This window comes from Camelus ferus, chromosome 23, assembly GCF_009834535.1.
Source record: "Camelus ferus isolate YT-003-E chromosome 23, BCGSAC_Cfer_1.0, whole genome shotgun sequence".
Taxonomy (NCBI): Eukaryota; Metazoa; Chordata; class Mammalia; order Artiodactyla; family Camelidae; genus Camelus; species Camelus ferus.
The window spans coordinates 5,713,069-5,730,995 of NC_045718.1; the positions used below are offsets into that span (position 1 = coordinate 5,713,069).

The 17,927-nt window shown below is 35.0% G+C and overlaps 1 protein-coding gene across 5 annotated transcripts in view; it reads right to left on the minus strand.

The window, feature by feature from the left end:
• BRINP3 (BMP/retinoic acid inducible neural specific 3) overlaps window positions 1-17,927 on the minus strand; it is a 338,833-nt gene that overhangs the window by 165,062 nt on the left and 155,844 nt on the right. For 4 of the 5 annotated variants that reach the window (XM_032466775.1, XM_032466776.1, XM_032466774.1 and 1 more), the window contains one exon: window positions 9,500-9,690. The exons of the other annotated variant lie outside the window; for it this stretch is intronic. In XM_032466775.1, coding sequence (XP_032322666.1) covers window positions 9,500-9,690 — 191 coding nt within the window. The remainder of the gene's footprint in view (window positions 1-9,499; window positions 9,691-17,927) is intronic. 5 annotated transcript variants of the gene reach the window in all.

The following is a 17,927-nucleotide window of genomic DNA, read 5'->3' on the forward strand; positions in this document are numbered from 1 at the left end:
TTTCCTCTTCTTTCCTTTTTTTTTAGGGCCCCACAGTAAATGACAGGTTTTTAACTTTTCATAAGTTAGAATTTCATAGATATTAAATTTTACCACAGGAACCTGGGCTTAGTCAAAATTGTTTTCTAGTAGAACATGTAATCAACATATATAGGATTATTAAAGACAGTAGTTGGTTATTCTTTTCAATAACCAGATAAAGAGACACCATTCATACATTGCTGGTGGTTCTTCTCCACAGTGGAACATTACTCCATGTAGGCAACAGCTTTTGCTGCAGTGATGTGTGTGAGGCAGCTTAAATCTGCAGTTTAATGATCATAATTGTTCTTTCATGAATGCTTTGTTTTAAGCCCTTATTTCCAAGAGACCAGACAACTAGGTGATGTAAGCTGGCTAGCCTGCGCTAAATTTCAAGTTTTGTAAATCACAGAGTGTTAAATAGCTAAGATATTTTGACAATGCCACTCAACCTAGGTGGAAAATAAGCCTATTTCTTTCCTCCAAATTATCTATTTTTTAAAATTACACACAACTACTATGCTTTCATGATTTTCATATCTTCATCTCCTTTGAGAATTTTACAATCTGTCTCAAGAAAGAAGAATGCATTCTCAACTTTAATTGCAAATCTCTCTCAAGTATTCAGTTACACAAGTTCACCTAGACTCCTATGAAAAGAAAAAAAATACAATATTCAGATTTGAAAATGGAGGTATTATTCAATCAACTAAAAAAATTGGTGTTCAAATGTCATCTTTATTCATATTTTTTAAACCAAATGAAGCTCATAAGCATGACATGAGTGCCAAAGGACATCCACAAATTTTGTAAAAACTAAATGTGATTTTGAAATGATTCAACATTCTGAGCCCATCAGAAAGTGAAAAGGATTAATGATTGTAGATATAAAAAGATGTGATTATTTCACAAAGAAATCATGCAGCTGTGCCTTTTACAACTAAAATGCTGTGGTAGTTTATGGACATTAAAAGCACACAGAGAAGGATGCTTTCATAGAGAATGAGAGACAGAGGACAATAAAACAACAACAAAAAAATCAGGACTTTAATGTTACCCTATGATTAATTCATAGGGTAGGATTAGGTACCCTTGATATGTTGTGGACCTCACAATTAGGTATTTTTCTGTCCTGGTTTTCAAGTCCTCTAGAGTAGGTCCAGGACAAACAAAATTAAAGAACTTTCATATTATTATGTTTCTACTTGGATTTTCTCAATTTGCATTCTCATGTAGACAGTCATAGAGGATGGAGGTAATGCTTTAGAAATGTTAGAACGAAAAACAATGGATAACAGAATGAGTAAAAGAATCCTACGGATAAATCAGTAAGATGATGTGGCAGATTGTTCTCTGTAATTTTTTTTTAAATCATGGATGCAACATAACACGGATGAATGGTCCATTGTCAGGAAAACAGTGAACGATCCCTTTTAACCTGGATTGAAGATGAAAATGTTTAGGAATACATTCAAGCCATGTATGCCATGATTCAGTGCAAGTTTTGAGAGGCATCAGAAAGTTATACTGTTTTTTTGGTTTCTTTATTTTTGCTTTTGCTCTTCAGCAGGAGGACACTATGCTCCACAGATGGCCTTCCTAATCTTGATTCCCTGAATGAACAGCAGAATCACAGGGGATCCACCATCAAAACATATAATATTAGGGAGGCACAACCATTATAGTCATGATGCACTGAGATTTGAGGTTATTTCTTTTTTTAACTGCAATGAAGCTAACTCTTGGATGTTGCCTGTATTTTATTTATTTTATCACTGCTGCTGCCCTTGGGCTAGTACAGACTATACCTTTCCATCCAGCAAAAGAACATGCATTTATGGCAAATGTCTTTCTGGTCCCTGTACCTCCTTATGCCTGAAGACCTTATTGTGAATATCTGCTCTGCTCTTGTGTCAGTTTTACTTATCAAAAACTGCTATTTGTATAGAAATCCTTTGCACAGAAATAACCAGTGCAAACATAGCATAAGAATAATTATGGATTTTACTTCTGATGTATCCTTTCAGCTCAAAAATGTTACCCTATTTTTGGTAATAACAGACGACATTATTCCTTGTGCTAAGTTTTTACCATATTTTAAGTATCATTGTCCTTTTGAAATTTTATTTCACTTTTCACAGCGTTGACTTTCCTTTCACTACTAATGATCATTCTTCCCTAGCTTAATGTGCTAAAAAGGTGTGTATCCTGACAATATGTATCTTTCCACTTATACAGTGGTGTAGAAAAAAGGCAATGTCTTAGAATCACATAGAAGAAAAGAAAATCCTAGAAAAACAGACCTCTGACCAGGAGCAGAGCCAAATATATAAAGGTAGTAAAAAACAGACATGTTGGCTTAACACCAATTGGCATCTGCAAGATATTATGGGAAGGAAATAACCAGCCCATACGGCTTTGACAAAGAAACATGATACGCTTTGCAAAGCACTCCAAAGGAAAGCAACTGATCTTATGATTATTAACAGTCCCCTCCACCCAAAAAGTAAGTCTGAAAAATCTCTGAACAAAATTACCCAGTTACGGTAGTCTGCATAGAACAATGACATGAAGAAAGGGGAACTGGAAACATGTAGTTCCAAGGTTAGATGGAACCGGACATACTGTGAATGAAATGCAATTAAGTTACTTCCATTTTGGAGCAATTACAAACAACGCTATAATGAACACTTTGTTCTGTATTGGTACAGACTCCTGCTAGTATTTTGGTAAGCTTAATTCTCAGAAGTGAGATTTCTAGAACAGTTAAATACACTCTAAATTTACATAGATATGCTAAATAGTGCTGTTCAAACTTAATGTGCAGATAAATCACCTGGAGATCTTGCTAACATGTAGATTCTGATTCATTCACCGGGGATGGATTTGGAGATTCTGCATTTCCAACAAGCTCCAAAGGGATGCTGACGTTGTTGGACCATGGTCACACTCCAGTAATGAGGCTCTGAACCACAGCAAAACGTATTACCAATCTAGATGTCTGTCTGTGTCAGTGACCTACAGGTTCCTTTAAAGTAGGTCCTGAATCTTTGCGCTTTTATAGGTAACTCAGCACGTATTTTTCAAACAAATGGGCAGGTGACTTATCTCTATCTTATCAAAGGGCCATAAGGAACAAGAAAAAAACATAAGCAAATTTATGAAATTCTAAAACGTAGCATTTATCTTTGGACTGAGTTCTCGGGAATGCCATTATTAAGATCTATGGACACAGCAATTTCAATTTCATTTTCTTCAGTTGTTATCTTAATTATTATTTTTATACATGGGTTCAAATCATTTTAATAGATAACTGCCTTAGTAAACCACTAAAAGTTAAACAGCCATATTACTTTAATTTCAAAGTTTTTATTTTATTTAGCAGAGAAACATGAGGGAGAGGAATAGAGAGACAGAGACAAAGAGATGAATTGACATAATTAATCTTAAGTGGTATGAGTATGAGTAAATATTTAGTTTTAAATCCTAGTATAGTGGTCTTTTTTCCCCATCTGGGACATTATTTTAATAATTCCCTGGGATTAAAAAAGCTTCTGAAAAGAGTTCTTTTCTTTCTTTCAGTTCTTTTTTCTTAAATAGAATATGCATTCTAATAGAGGAAATAGTTGCATGTATTTGCAAGTAATTATTCATATTTGCTTAGGAAATAAATTACATATATTTTGGCAGGTGAATTTCTTATTATGTTGCAGTTAAACTAAAGCAAAAGGCAGTTGTACTTCCTAAGAAGAGACCAAGTGAAATAAGAATGACAGCTGTTAATCGATTTTGGAAGGTGATGCATGACAAAGACTTTAAAACTGTCTGTGCATACTATATATGTAAATTGCATAGCGAAAACTGAGAATTGAGTGTTTTTGAAATTAAGTGAGGATATTTGGATTTCCTATACTTATGAGGATCCAAGAACATAGGAAAAAAATCTAAATATTCTACCATATTGAGATATACACATGAAAATATATCATAAAACTTTTGAGCTAAACAAAATGACCTTGCAGGCATAGTTATACACTATGCAGTCACCAAGATAGTATTCGTTAATATTAAATAATTATCCTAGTAAGGTAGTATTACTCTGGACCTCAAGCATGCATTTTTTTCAATCCAACAATGAAGAATATATTTTCTGTATTTAACAAAATTAAATATCTGACAAAATACCTAAGTTGAGCAATATGATAACCACAGACACATTCTCATAAGAATGTGCAGGAGAAAATTGCCATGAATGAACATGCAAGTGAAAAAAAATATTGTTAACTATTCTGCTTACAATTTAATGATGGCTTTTAAAACGCTGCACATTCAAAACCAGTGGTCAAAAATGGAACTGTTTTTATGAGGCTCAGAAGGAAACATATTCTTTACAGTTGTAAATGAACAAATCTAAATATATTTGCTCCTAGAATGAATTTTGTTCAAAAAAAAAAAATCCCTCTCTATTAGGAAAAGAATACTTTGGAGGGAAGGTGTTCTGCTTAAGCAGTCCTCTCTCTAGGTCCACAATCCTGACTCCACCCACAGAGGTGCAGTGAGTTAACAGAGAGGCTAAATATAGGACAGGGACCAGCATGAGTAACCCAGGCTCTGCTCTTCCTCCTCTTTAGGATGTGCTATCAGGAGAGCAGAGCGCCCCCTTCCGTCTAAAGAGAGCCAGGTCTCACCCAGCAGGTCCTACATTCTCACATGACTGTGGGTGGCTCAGGCCTTTGACTGTGACTGGTTGGACAAGTCTGTGCAATTCTGGATATGAGGATGAGGTCATATTTTAAATTATTATAAATATTTTGTTATAAACTTCTTATAAATGTTTAAATGATTTTTTTTTTTTTTTAATTTTCCTCTCCCTTAGTCTTTTTGTATTGATCCCAAACCCTGATCTGGTACTTTTTATAGCAGGCATCCTCCCTCTCTTTGGTAAGTCCAACAATTTTGAGGTTTTTTTTTTTTTTTTTTTTTTTAATTTCCATCCATTCTTTTTTTTATATTTCTAAATTCAGTACACAGATACACTTTATTTCAGTGTTTGTCATATATTGTATTATAATGAAATATATTATAAAAACAGTCATGAAATATATTCCATAGCTAGGAATCAATATATCCCAGGAGTGCAATCTTTTTCAAGATTGATTCCTCAAATTGAATAGCTTATTTTAGATTTTTAAACAGTGATGGAGTTGAGATAGCATTAGCCCAAATAGAAGCAAGCTAAATTACTATATTGATAAATAGTCTGGAAACTATAAGATGAAATAAATGGGGAAAATGATGTATACTGAAGAAGGTTTTTTATAATTTATTTTTCCCTATAGGAAGATAATTCAATCACTGGCTTTATCTATCATAAAATATCCTATTAAAGGCTTCAAAGATGCTATCCCATGTTTTATGTCTAAGTCAATAATATGATGTACTAAATAACTCTTGGGGGAAAAAAAGACATTTTTCATTTCTTTCCTCTTCATCACTTTAATACTGGTAGAGAGTATTTTACACTCAACTTGTTTTGAAAAATGTTTCAATTTAGTTGAAGATCTAGTTACTTAGAAAACATCTACTTACAAAATAACTAGCTTTTTATTAGAAATGTTTGCCTCCATACATGACATCCTCAATGTGTTAATATTAGAGTTGTCCTCAGTCTTGGTCAATTAAGGTCAGACAGACCGAATATTTGCTCAAGTTTTAAAGAAATGGAGTAATACAATTACATGTTCAGTCAGGTAAAACATACCAGGCTAAAATATACTTACAGCAACAAAAAAGGTTTAGTGTAATTTTAATAGTAATAATTTTTAAACTCCCTGAAATCAACCTAGTATATATTTTAATTGCAAATAGTTTATATCCTTAAGCTACTTAGATAATTTCATGCATTTTAGCAGAATTATTAACATCACCCAAAGGGGAGATTCCTGAAGGAAAACTAAGTAACATTTAAAGAAAAAAGAATTCCAATAGAGAACACCAGGAACACAAAATCCAAGAAATAGTCAGAGATCAGAAGGCAAGTGAGGGTGGCCATCCTATTCGTTCCTCCTCACCATTTAAGAAAGTGACTGAACAAGACTTTTTTTTTAACATTTTAGAAGCTTTTTAAATTTTTTTATTTTTTATGTATAGTCAGCTTATAGTGTATTAATTTCTGGGTGTATAGCATAGCATTTCAGTTATATATATATATATATATATATATATATATATATACACACACACATACATATATTCCTTTTCATATTCTTTTTCATTATACGTTACTAAAAGGTATTGAATATAATTCCCTGTGCTATACAGTAGAACCTTGTTGTTTATCTGTTTTATATATGGTAGTTGGTATCTGCAAATCCTGAACTCCCAATTTCTCCTTCCACCCCCCTCCTTCTCCTCTAGGAACCATAACTTTGTTTTCTGTGTCTGTGAGTCTGTTTCTGTTTTGTAAATAAGTTCATCTGTGTCTTTTTTAGATTCCATATATAAGCGATATCATACAGTATTTTTCTTTCTCTTTCTGGCTTACTTCACTTAGTATGACAATCTTCAGGTCCATCCATGTTGCTGCAAATAGGATTATTTCATTCTTTTTGTGGCTGCATAGTATTCCATTGTATAAATATACCACAACTTCTTTATCCAGTCATTTGCCTATGGACATTTAGATTGCTTCCACATCTTCATTGTAAATAGTGCTGCTATGAAAATTTACTCCAGTTATTTAAAAGTCTTTTGCGTGTATCTAATTCAAAAAGATACATGCACAAGACTTTTAAATAAATGAATTAATTTTGAGAGAGCATATTGTCACCATTCAATAATTAAACTGAAGAAGTGATTTACCACAAAGGCTTTAAACAAAAATGTATAAAACAAAAACTATCTCAAGACAACCATGTGGCGTCCATAATGCCAAAACAATGAAACAAATCAATAATTCAACATAATTTTCCTACTACGGAACAAAAATGTCCTGGAGAATCATCTGTACTTTCTGACCTCTTCTGCCTCACCCCTGGCCCCCACCGTCCCTTTCTTCCTTTATTACTTGAAGAATATATTTTATGTTCTGAAGTTCTTCTGGGTACTCTGCACTGCTGATACAGTGGTAGTGAAACCTAGTATGTGTTTCAAGACCACTGACCTTTCTAAAAGGAGATGTGATAAAAATAATTTAATTTTCACTTTTGCTTCAGGTTTTATTGCATTAATAACCATTGTCATTACTAAGCCAAACAGACAGAGCTCTCCCAGCATCAGTTGTCACAATTACAGGGATATTTTGTCACTGTTTTGCCATTCACACTGCTGTAATGCCAAGAGCAATAGCAGAAATGCACTGCGTGTTTATGCCGAGGACACGTTCCCACGCTTACACTGATCTTCCCGTGATGCCGTCACACAGGTGTTACTCTCTCCCTTTCCATGAAAAGAAACTAAAACTTGGTGAAGTTACAACAGTTTTTAAAGTCTCGCAATTATTTTAAAGGAGTCAAGATTCAACAGCAACTTTGATTTCTTTATCTTATTAGTTTAGCATTGTTCATTTTCGGAGGAAGGTAACAGAGAGTGTGTATTCATGGCTAGTCTTTTCTGTCTGCCTGGACCCCCAACATCTTCCACCTTTAATTCCTTAACGTTACATGGCAGACTTGTTTCTTTGGTGTGTACAGGGATCTGCTGCTCCATTTCCACCCTCTCCAGACCCACCCACCTGCTCTCACTTTTGCCCTGATTCTCTCCAATTTTGAATCTATTTGTTTAACTGACCCGTTTTGCACCTCTGGATTTGCTTCTCCCATTCAGTCTTCTTCCTGAATTAGATCTCAGTTATCCTCTGTATATATCATCATGTTGACATCTATCTCGTGGACTGGGTTGCCTCAGCCTCCTAGCAAAGTGGGGCTCCACTCATTTATCCATTTAACAGATATTTCACGAGAACCTATCGTGTGCCAAGTACGATTACAACCATGGGGTAAAGTGGTAACAAATACAGGAAAGGTTCTTGTTTTCAAGAAAATATGCAAGATTGGCAGATAATAAACCAGGAAACAAGTAAATAAAAGATTTTCACATCATAACAAATACTAAGAAGGCTGCATAGTCAGATTTTGAAATAGTAGAGAATATTAGTGATCTTTGGGCACCACTGCTGGCAAGGTGGCCTGGAAAGGACTCTCTGAGAAACTAACATTTGAGCAGAAAAAAGGTGAAGTTTTATTCTGGCTGAAAAATAGAGCAAGATGAATGAGGAGGGAGAAAAGATGAGGTCTGAGATGAAAGCCAGCGGCAGGTCATTCACGTGGCACCTTATAAACCACAGCAAGACATTTGGATTTTAAGTGGCTAATTTTGATTGAAACAGGGAATGCTTTGACACAATTCAAGTTTTAAAAGACCTTACAACTTGGTGGTGGGTGCATATTCTGGGAGAACCATGATGGTGACGTGGTGTAGGGACTGTTGGGTGGAAGACAGGAATTTTTTTGATATGGGACATGTTCTGGAGGGATAAACTGACATGACTTGGTGACAGACAGGACTGGCAGGTAAAGGCGAAAAAGGACACATCCTGTAAGACTGGGAAATGAAGAGCAGGTGGCCTTTTATGCCACCTCACCACTGGTGTGAACCAGCCTACCTTCCGTAAACTTACTGAGAAGCTGGCAAGGGAGCAGGGAGTCACTGTTTTCACGGCTTTCCCATCCGATTTCATCCAGTGCTCTTTCTTAGAGGAAAGAGTACCATCCATTTTTAAATGGAGTGTCTGGACATTCTTTAAAGTCCTACCCAAAATTAAATGTATGGAATTCTGGGATATTTTTAAGTTTTAGGAAATGTCATATCCTTCCTATTACACATCACCTCCCCCCAAATCATTTCAGTGTTTTCAAAAGGCTGACCTGTACATCGCATGATCAAACACGCGTTTACTATTAAACCACACTGAGGAGACGTGACGTTATTAGTCTCTATTTTCACCTTATACATCTTAATTGATATTTGTTTCTGTTTTCATATCATTTATCAACCACAGGCAGAAATGTTAAAAGAGCTCTCTAAATGTAATTTTAGAATTTCAACGTTTACTTCAGGACCTTTCCTCCTCTCAATCACCAGAAGTCCCACGTGTGATTTGATTGCTCATTAATCAATTTTTAAACAAAATTTGCCCCATTACCTTGCATTATAGAGTGTAATAACTGTCTATATTTAATTCATGCTATTAGATTGTAAACTGCTTTCAGGCAGAAACTAAATGATAATCGTCTACCTCACCACTGTGAACACCATCCAAGATATTTAGTAATAACTCAATAAATGTGTCGAATAAGTTAATGAATGAAATTCAGGATTATTCAAACTGCAGCTATTTGGATTAATCAACACCTTTCCTCGAGTGACACAGGTTTATGCACAAGCACACACAGGCACAAATATTTTCAAAGAGTCGTACCTCCCAGAGTAGCAGATAGCAAGAAATGTGTCCCATATTTCTTGATAAGGTTTTCTGTGATTTGCTGAAGGGTAGGCCGACGTCCCAAAAGTCTTATGTTGCGGAAGAATTCAGGGGCAAGAGGCAGAGGGGAGCCAAGGAAATTTCTTCTCTCAACTGCAAGGTTATTTACTTTCCAGCGGCCAAACTCCCTGAAAAGCAAATTTATTTTTATTCATAAATACATAATCTATCTGAATGTTTTCGTTTGAAAAGTTCACTTGGTAGCTTAGCTGGGGTCACTACATGACAATGATTCTGGCTTGTAATAATACTTCCTGTGCGATGAGCAGGAGAAGCAATGTTTGTATATCATTTATGTAACTGGAGGAACTATTCTGAAACCAAGTCACGGAGAGGAAAAATAAACCACTTCAACAGCCTCCACTGATCTTGTTTCCCAAAGAAAGATATAGTCATAAAAAATGATTTCATTATGTACGGAATATTAACATAGAATTATTTTTTTAAAAAGGAAACTAAGGTAATCTTTTATCATTTTCCAATGGAAATTGGAAAAAGAACAGATTTATTTTCATCACTCTAATGATTCCTTTCTTCATGCAGGGTACAGCGGGAACTTGTAAGACCTCAAGGATATTAAGGAGCTGCGGCAGAATTTTTAAAAATATGATCAAAAGATAAATGGTTTTTTTATAATAACTATTGTTTACCACATATTTTGAAACCGAAATTTAACTTCATGAGCAATTTTTCAAGAATGCAAAATGACGTTATGGGTGGATTTCGTCAAATTAGAGAAATGGCAAATATGGTTATAAAAGACTTATACCGTAAAATAATTGCACATTTATATTGAGTTAAAGTCAACCTAACCACACTTTAGAAAATAACTATGGTGAACTGGATTGCCTGATATCAACTCTACAGATTTTTTTTCTGAGCAGTGGTCTGATAAAAATCTCAAATACCCTCCACAGGGAAGAATTTCCCTCTCCTAGACTTCTCCTAGGTGTGTTATTTAACTTTGTAAGTACTTAGCAAATAAAATGTTGATTAAATATTGTACAAATGTGTGCCATATTTATATTGTTGCCTCCAAAAAATGCCTGCAGGACAGTACCAAAACGTGCCTGATACACACCTGTGAAGCAGATCCCAAATGGAATTCACATTCTAGAGAACGTTTTAAAAATAAACAAAATTAACTTATTTAAACATGCGAAATAAAATTTTTTTAAAATTCAGATTGCGATCGGTGCTGAGACAGCCTGCTGGGGTAGGCGGTAGGGCGGGGGACAGTAGGACCTTATTTTATTTTAAGTGACCAGAAAGGGGAAGTCGGGCGAGCTGGTGTTTGATACATAGGCCATTGCTAACAGAAAAATAAAAGAGCCTAGTGGTGGGGAGGCACGGAAAAGATTTACACAGAATGATGAGGAACAGTAAAGACGTCCAGGACCAAAAGGCATGTTCCTGACAGAGTCTCTGAGCATGAATAATTCGGGCCCGCGGCGCACAGTTGGCGGCCAAACAATCCATCCAGTCTTTTGGAAGCTAATTGTAAGGTAAGATTCACCGAAGAGTTGGGGTAAGGCTTTGGCCTGAAAATAAGTCCGCTTGGTGTTTCCTTCATTGAGAAGCTCTTGCTCTGGCCTCTGTAAATCTGCTGATCCAGTTTTCAAGAGCACTGTTCTCAAACCTCAGCACCCATTAGAGTCACCTGGAAACTACCCCCCCCCCCACCGAGTTCCTGACTCATTAGAACAATGGAGGAGGAGGTCAAGAATTCGCATGTTTTAACCAGCAGTGCTAATCCTGCTAGTCAGGGGACTCACTTTGAAGAACACGGATTAGATAATTCGGTATTTAGATTTTAAACTTTACTCAAAGCGCTCCCTTTTCAGTAAGTGTAGGGCTACACTGGATTACAGATTACTGGATTTATTACTTCCTGTTTCCTCAGAAGAGAGTAAAAATGACTCTGTTATCTTTCCAAACCTGATTAACATCAGTGACTTTGGTTATGTCTTTCCATCCTATAGAAATTTACCTGAATTTATGTGTGTGTGTGTGTGACACATATGTAGAATACATATGTAAATATATATTCAGAATTGTGAAGGAGAGCATTTAAAGTAAAATATTTAAGTTTTAGCATTTTGTGATGTAAAGTATAAAGTACTATAATGCTTCCAAGAAGTTATCTATTAAACCGTAGTCTACATAATAGTTGCTCATTAATTTTAAAACTTTACCCTGCAACATTTACTTTTTTATTTGCTGAAAAAACTTTATAATTTCATTAAGGGAGAGTAAGATAGCTTGAACCTAAAATTGTGGTGTAAATTTTTCAATGGTTTAAATTACCAAAATTTATAAACTCACACATATATATTCATAAATTAAGATGTGAATTGCTAAGTGAATTAACTGGATTTCAAATAACCAGGAAGACTGTTTCAATGGTGATATTTTACAACCCATATAAACTCCTTCTTAATTGCAAAGTATTCCTTGCTAGAAGACTGTGTGTAAAATACATATTGAAATAGTGCGATTCTAGCCTCTCTTTTTTTAACAATTAATAAATACATAATACCAACCTGTGATCTATTCTGACTTGAAATATTTGCAACTTTCTTTTGTTTGCTCCTCTTAAATTTGACAAAGAATAGATGCCATAAGAAAGAGCTATGACAAATCATGTTCCTAGAAATCAGCTTATAACATTAATGTAACGAGAACATTTATTAATGGTTTACAATTTATTGTCACATCTACCAGAAATCTTGCTAGTCATATAGATGAGTGGAAGAAAACCTCTGAACTTCAGGGTTCAAAAATTACACTACGCGAAATACACGCGAGAATAAACTGCAATTTAAAGGTGTTACAACATTTTTATGTGCAAAAATACAAGGGTTCCAGTAGCTTATTTGGCATAACCCCTCTGATATAAGTGTTCCTTGATATAAGTGTTCCTAATCTAACTCACTTGGAACATGTTTCCTCTTCCCTTAGATTCACACACCTCACAAGGCTACAAAGAACTTAAGACTATGGACAGCCTTCCAGGGAGCTGGCCTCAGCTGGCAGCTGCTTTTTATTACCTGCCAGTTAACCTCGATTAAGTTTATGGGCTCGATTCACCTTCTACATTTCAGTGGGACAAAACACTCTGCCATCCCATCTTATTAATTGATTCCCTCTGTCATGCAACACAAAAGGGAAGGACAAACTCTTTGAGAGTATCACCAAACTAAGACTAAAACTAAACTAATGAACCAATCAAAAATCCCAATGAATGAATAAATGGATTTAAAAACACAGTATTGTTAGCATCCACCACAAATTGTTCTCTTCATTTTAAGAGCTTTATCTAAAATTCTTCTCCTAGTTTTTTTTTTCATATAAAGGGTGAAGTATAATATTACACTTTCTACTGTGTACTTCCGAAAAGTGTAATTGATGTAGAAAATGTAAATGTTGGTTTGAGACCTGAGATCTCTCATTTTCGCTCACATTTGGTTGGTATTATAATGACATAGGATCAGTGTTATAATCTCTACACGTTTGGTGAAAATCTAGCTAGAAAGTACTGAAATAATCCTAAAAAGTGGTGATAAGAGCCCTTTGAGTGAAGGAAATCATCTCTGGACAGTTAAGCATCACATTGCGAGCAGCAGGTGTAGATAAAAGACTAGATGTCTCTCCTACCTGGACCCAGAAGACCACATTTATTGGTGTTCTTTAAAGTCAATGTGACCATGGGGCTTACCTGGACCACTGAAGTGTGAGCACGTGTGGTTAGCCTGGCACCTTGATCAACAAAGATGATTGGAATCTCCATCCCCCAGCCCCGCCCCTGCAGGGATGAAAAAGGGCCTGGACTACAAAGAGGTCCTGTCATGTCATGTCGAGCTACTAAGATGGCAGAGTGAGTAGTTGGTTTGGTTGCTTTCTAGCAATATAATCTCATCTATCAGGACTGACGTGGAGTTTTTTGATTTGGGGGCAACTTGAGAAGACAATAAGGAGCGAATGGGTGTACATAAATTAGAAACTTATGGGCACAGGGTTTTGTTTTCTGTTTTTTGTTTTTTTTTCCTTAAGAATAGATTCACTTCAGTTGGAACTGGACCACACAGTCATCACATTTTGGGAAAAACAGAGCAATGGAGCGCAGAATTGAATTGAAAACATGCTATCGGGTATGATTACCATAATGAGAGCGTTTTACCTACAGGCATCTAAGGATTCCATCCCGATGCATTCTGTTTATATTAACTAAGAACGTTGCTGCATCTAACTAAATGCTGTATTCTACCTGAAGCCTTCACAGAACATAAACATCTTCTCAGCATAACCTTTGGAGGTCTTTAAAGGAAGTCGGCACCGTTGTTAGGGTTTAATGTAACTCGGCCCCTTTAGAAGCCCCACTATTTTGTAGAACACGCAAATGGACTGCAGCCAGTTCAGCCGAAACATTACTTTGAAAATGTTTTTGTTGGCTCTAAGGCATCTCCATTAGTTGATTAGAGCTATATGTTTGCTGCTAAAAATTCTGACTTGCAAGCATCATTTACTGTGTGTGCCCACATGTTTACTTTTCTACAACAATATTTATTATAATTTTCTCCCTACCCAGCTCATTTAAAAAAAGGTTGGAAAACCAGAATGACATCAACAAATTCCATTTAAATAATGGTTACATCATGGCCACACTGCCATTGACCTTTCTTTTTAGCATTTAAGCTCTCTGTGAATACATAATGGTACTCAGTGTATTTAAAATATATTAACCACCGTGATTTCTTTAAAATTACACATGTATTATTTGGTTCGTAAAAAATACAGAATCTGTTGTCATTGCTATTAGCTATTTTGGACTCAATACCAAAAGGAAAGGCAGCAAAAAAATACTGAGAAAATCATATAATGCACTTGCTGAAAAGACTTATCTTTAGATAACTGCTCATTTAGGCTAAATAAAGTTGTCTGTCTAAAGCCCTAAAAGCTATTATTACATTACTTTTCACAATACTACATTTGTTGGCTTACAATTTTAATTCTGTCAATATTCACTAGCACTGGCAGACACAACGGAATATTAAAACAAAATGTATTACCCAAGCACTAATCTGCGAGCAAATCCAGCATGAGAATTATAAACTGACTTGCCAATCTTCCGTAGCAATAACCTTCTAATTAAATCTGTTAAGTCATACTGATCTTAAGAAATACCACTAATAATCAATGCTAGTTCCCCATAATTCAATATATATACAATGGGCTCTTTTCACGTTCTTTCTCTAGAGCTTCCACGTCTCATAAATGATGCTGTTTTCCATTTGGCCAGTAAGAGGGAAATGTTCCTAATGGCCTGAATGGCTGTAGTTTTGAAGCCAGTTTTTTAAAAAGCAGCTGAATGCTGAGCCGTTGGCAGGGTGGAGAATTCACTCTCTTTCACTCCTGCCCCTTCATACATCAATACATTTTTAAAATTTCAACAGTAGCAGGGTTTTTAAAGTTTGGGAGGTACTTTTGGATGAAGCTAGGAATTTAGCAGAATGAAGCTACGCAAAACAATACTGGCAGAAAGGCACAATCACCATTAGGACTTAGGTGAAGTGTTTCCATGAAGGATTTTTGAGAAACACCGTTCATGACTATTGTGTTTTGAATGAGCTGCCAAACTCAAAGTAGACCAGAAAAGCCAAATTAACATGATTGCAACAAAACATTGCCCATCCCAGTAAAGCAGTAAGAATTCACTGGTGCTGTAACCATTTGACTGTAATATTACATCAAATAAGATGGGGGTGAGGTTACTGAGAACTTTTTTAAAGAATGACTTGGCTTGTGGCTACTAATGTATAACTCTAATTCTTAACCTATGTTACATTTTTAGCGCTGCGAACTAACTGAAAATGATTTAACTTTATCTTACATAGTTTTAAACCATTTTCTGTAGTTTAATAGAGTTTTATTCAGATTTTAAGGGAACTTGCACGGAATTCCGTTATCACAGTCACGGCCATCATTCCCAAAGGTAATTCTTTCAAATTCTTTCTCTCAAATGGTACCACATGTTTATCCTCATGCAGATATTATATAAGACAGAGATTCATGATCCAGGCTTTAAGTGAAGCCGCGCCTTTCAAGAGGTGTTAGCTAAAGGTTCGATGTAAAAATACACATACATGCTGTCAAGGAGTGACTTTCTAAGTTGAAGAGAGAGAGAATTCTGTAGCAAGCAAAAGCTTTTTTATTTTTTTCCCTAAATTTCTAAAGTATAGTATAACATCTGTTCCAACTCATCACAATTACTCCTCAATCACATTCATATAATTATACAGATTTGGTAATTATTGATCAGGGCAGACAAGCTAAGAGACAGACACAACTGAGCTAAAAGAAAATGTCTACTCTGATTCTCTCTGAAAAAAGCCATAAACAAATATGAATATCTTCTTAAATTTATAATTATAAAAGTAATTATCTTGTTAATAAGGCAAAATCATTTACATTTCTTACATAAATTTAAATATTTTAGGGAGGTAGTGTTACTTTTTCAAAGGAGAATGGATTTAGGGGTCAGAGAGCTAAAAGTTTCAAATCTCATCTTGACCAGATCAGTTCACAAAATTCAAAGCTCTATAAATTTTGGCAAGTTCTTAATCTCACTGATGTAAAGTCATTTCATTTATTAGCATATGTTTAATAATACTGACTATAGAGTTTTTAAAAGAAGTAAAATTTGTAACAGTTAACTAAAATGGTGCTGGGAGCATTGTTTACTTCATGGTAAATTTTGGTGCGTGTACTCTTATGAAATCATTGATTTTTGTTCCAGAATGTCAGTATAGATAGATAAATTGATTGATTGATCGATTGGTCAAGGTAATAAACCTTAGTGAAATTAACGAGTAAAATTTTTAAAAGAATTATTTATTTATTTTTTGGAGGTGTAATTAGTTTTTTGGTCTTTTTAAAAAAATTTTTAATGGAGTTCCTGGGGATTGAACCCAGGACCTCATACATGTTATGCACACACTCTACCAATGAGCTACACCCTCTAACTCCAAACGAATTTTTAAAATAAAACCACACTCAAACAATCTGCAAATTGTCTTTCTTGGCCCAGACACAAAACAATGTTAAATAATAACTCATCAGAAGGAATAAACGCCCAGAGAACAGTTACCTGCTAACGAAAAATTAATCTGTGTTTTGATAATCTCTTTAAACATTTAAGCAATAATTTCACTGAGACTTCTTTATGATGATATGATCTCTCCCTTAAACATTGACTCAGACATTCATAAACCGTGAATTATGACAAGGTGGCAGACCAATTAAAGATCTGAACTTGCAATAAACTGAAACTTTTTATATACTTCTTCATTTCAAGTAACATCAGGTGAGAAAGGCAAGATCAAGAATTTTTTAGAGTAATTAAGTATTTAGAGACAGAGAATACAAGGTGTTCATCTTTCAATGAAAATCTTCCAGAATAAAAATTATTTTATTTTTATTTAGTGAACTATATATTTTTTCTGAAATAAGTTTTAAAATATCTTAAAGAAAACTCCTCTTAAATGTTATGATTTTTCCCGTATAGTTAAAGAAAATACAAATGGGTTGTAGTAGGTTATATAGTTTAAGATACATATAATTTATTTCACTTGTATTAACTTCATGTCTTTCCACATGCGGTAGAGAGGCTGCATTTGGTGTTTTATGACAAAATAAATTTTCAGAAAAAATGTATAATCTTAATTTTATAAGGTATAAATTACTCATTCCCCAAATTACAACCTTTCAGTGTGAATCAGGCTTGAGTTGTCAGAATAACACCTTACACACCCAAAAAGCTTGTGAAACATAAACTGGTGATGTTATCCACAGAATCTATGGATTACAAACTGAAATCTATTATCTAACAGGCATGTGGTCCTCCTGTCTTCTATGATTGGGATTCATATAAAATAAATTTGTTAAATTTATCACCCACTACATACACCCTTCAAAGACATCACTAACACGTGGGGAAATTGTCATATCTGCTCCACCAACTCTGTCTCCCACTAATTCAAGGCCTCTTGTAGTATGTCTTCCTAACACAGTATCCTTTTCCCTCCTAGTACTTAATATATTTATTTGTGTGGTTATTTGATTAACGTCTGCCTCTTCCATTATACAGTAAGTTCCCCTTAGGCATATCTTATGCCTTCTTTTCATATATTCTTAAGACCCAGATACATGACCCACAGTTGTCACTCAATAAACACAACTGCATCAACAAAGGAGTGGATGTTATCTGAGCTAAAATGAAATAACCACCTAAGTAAGAAAAGTGACCGAGTTGCTGACTTGGGAGCACACACTCTGGCTAAAGTTCACAGAAAACCAAGCTCACCGT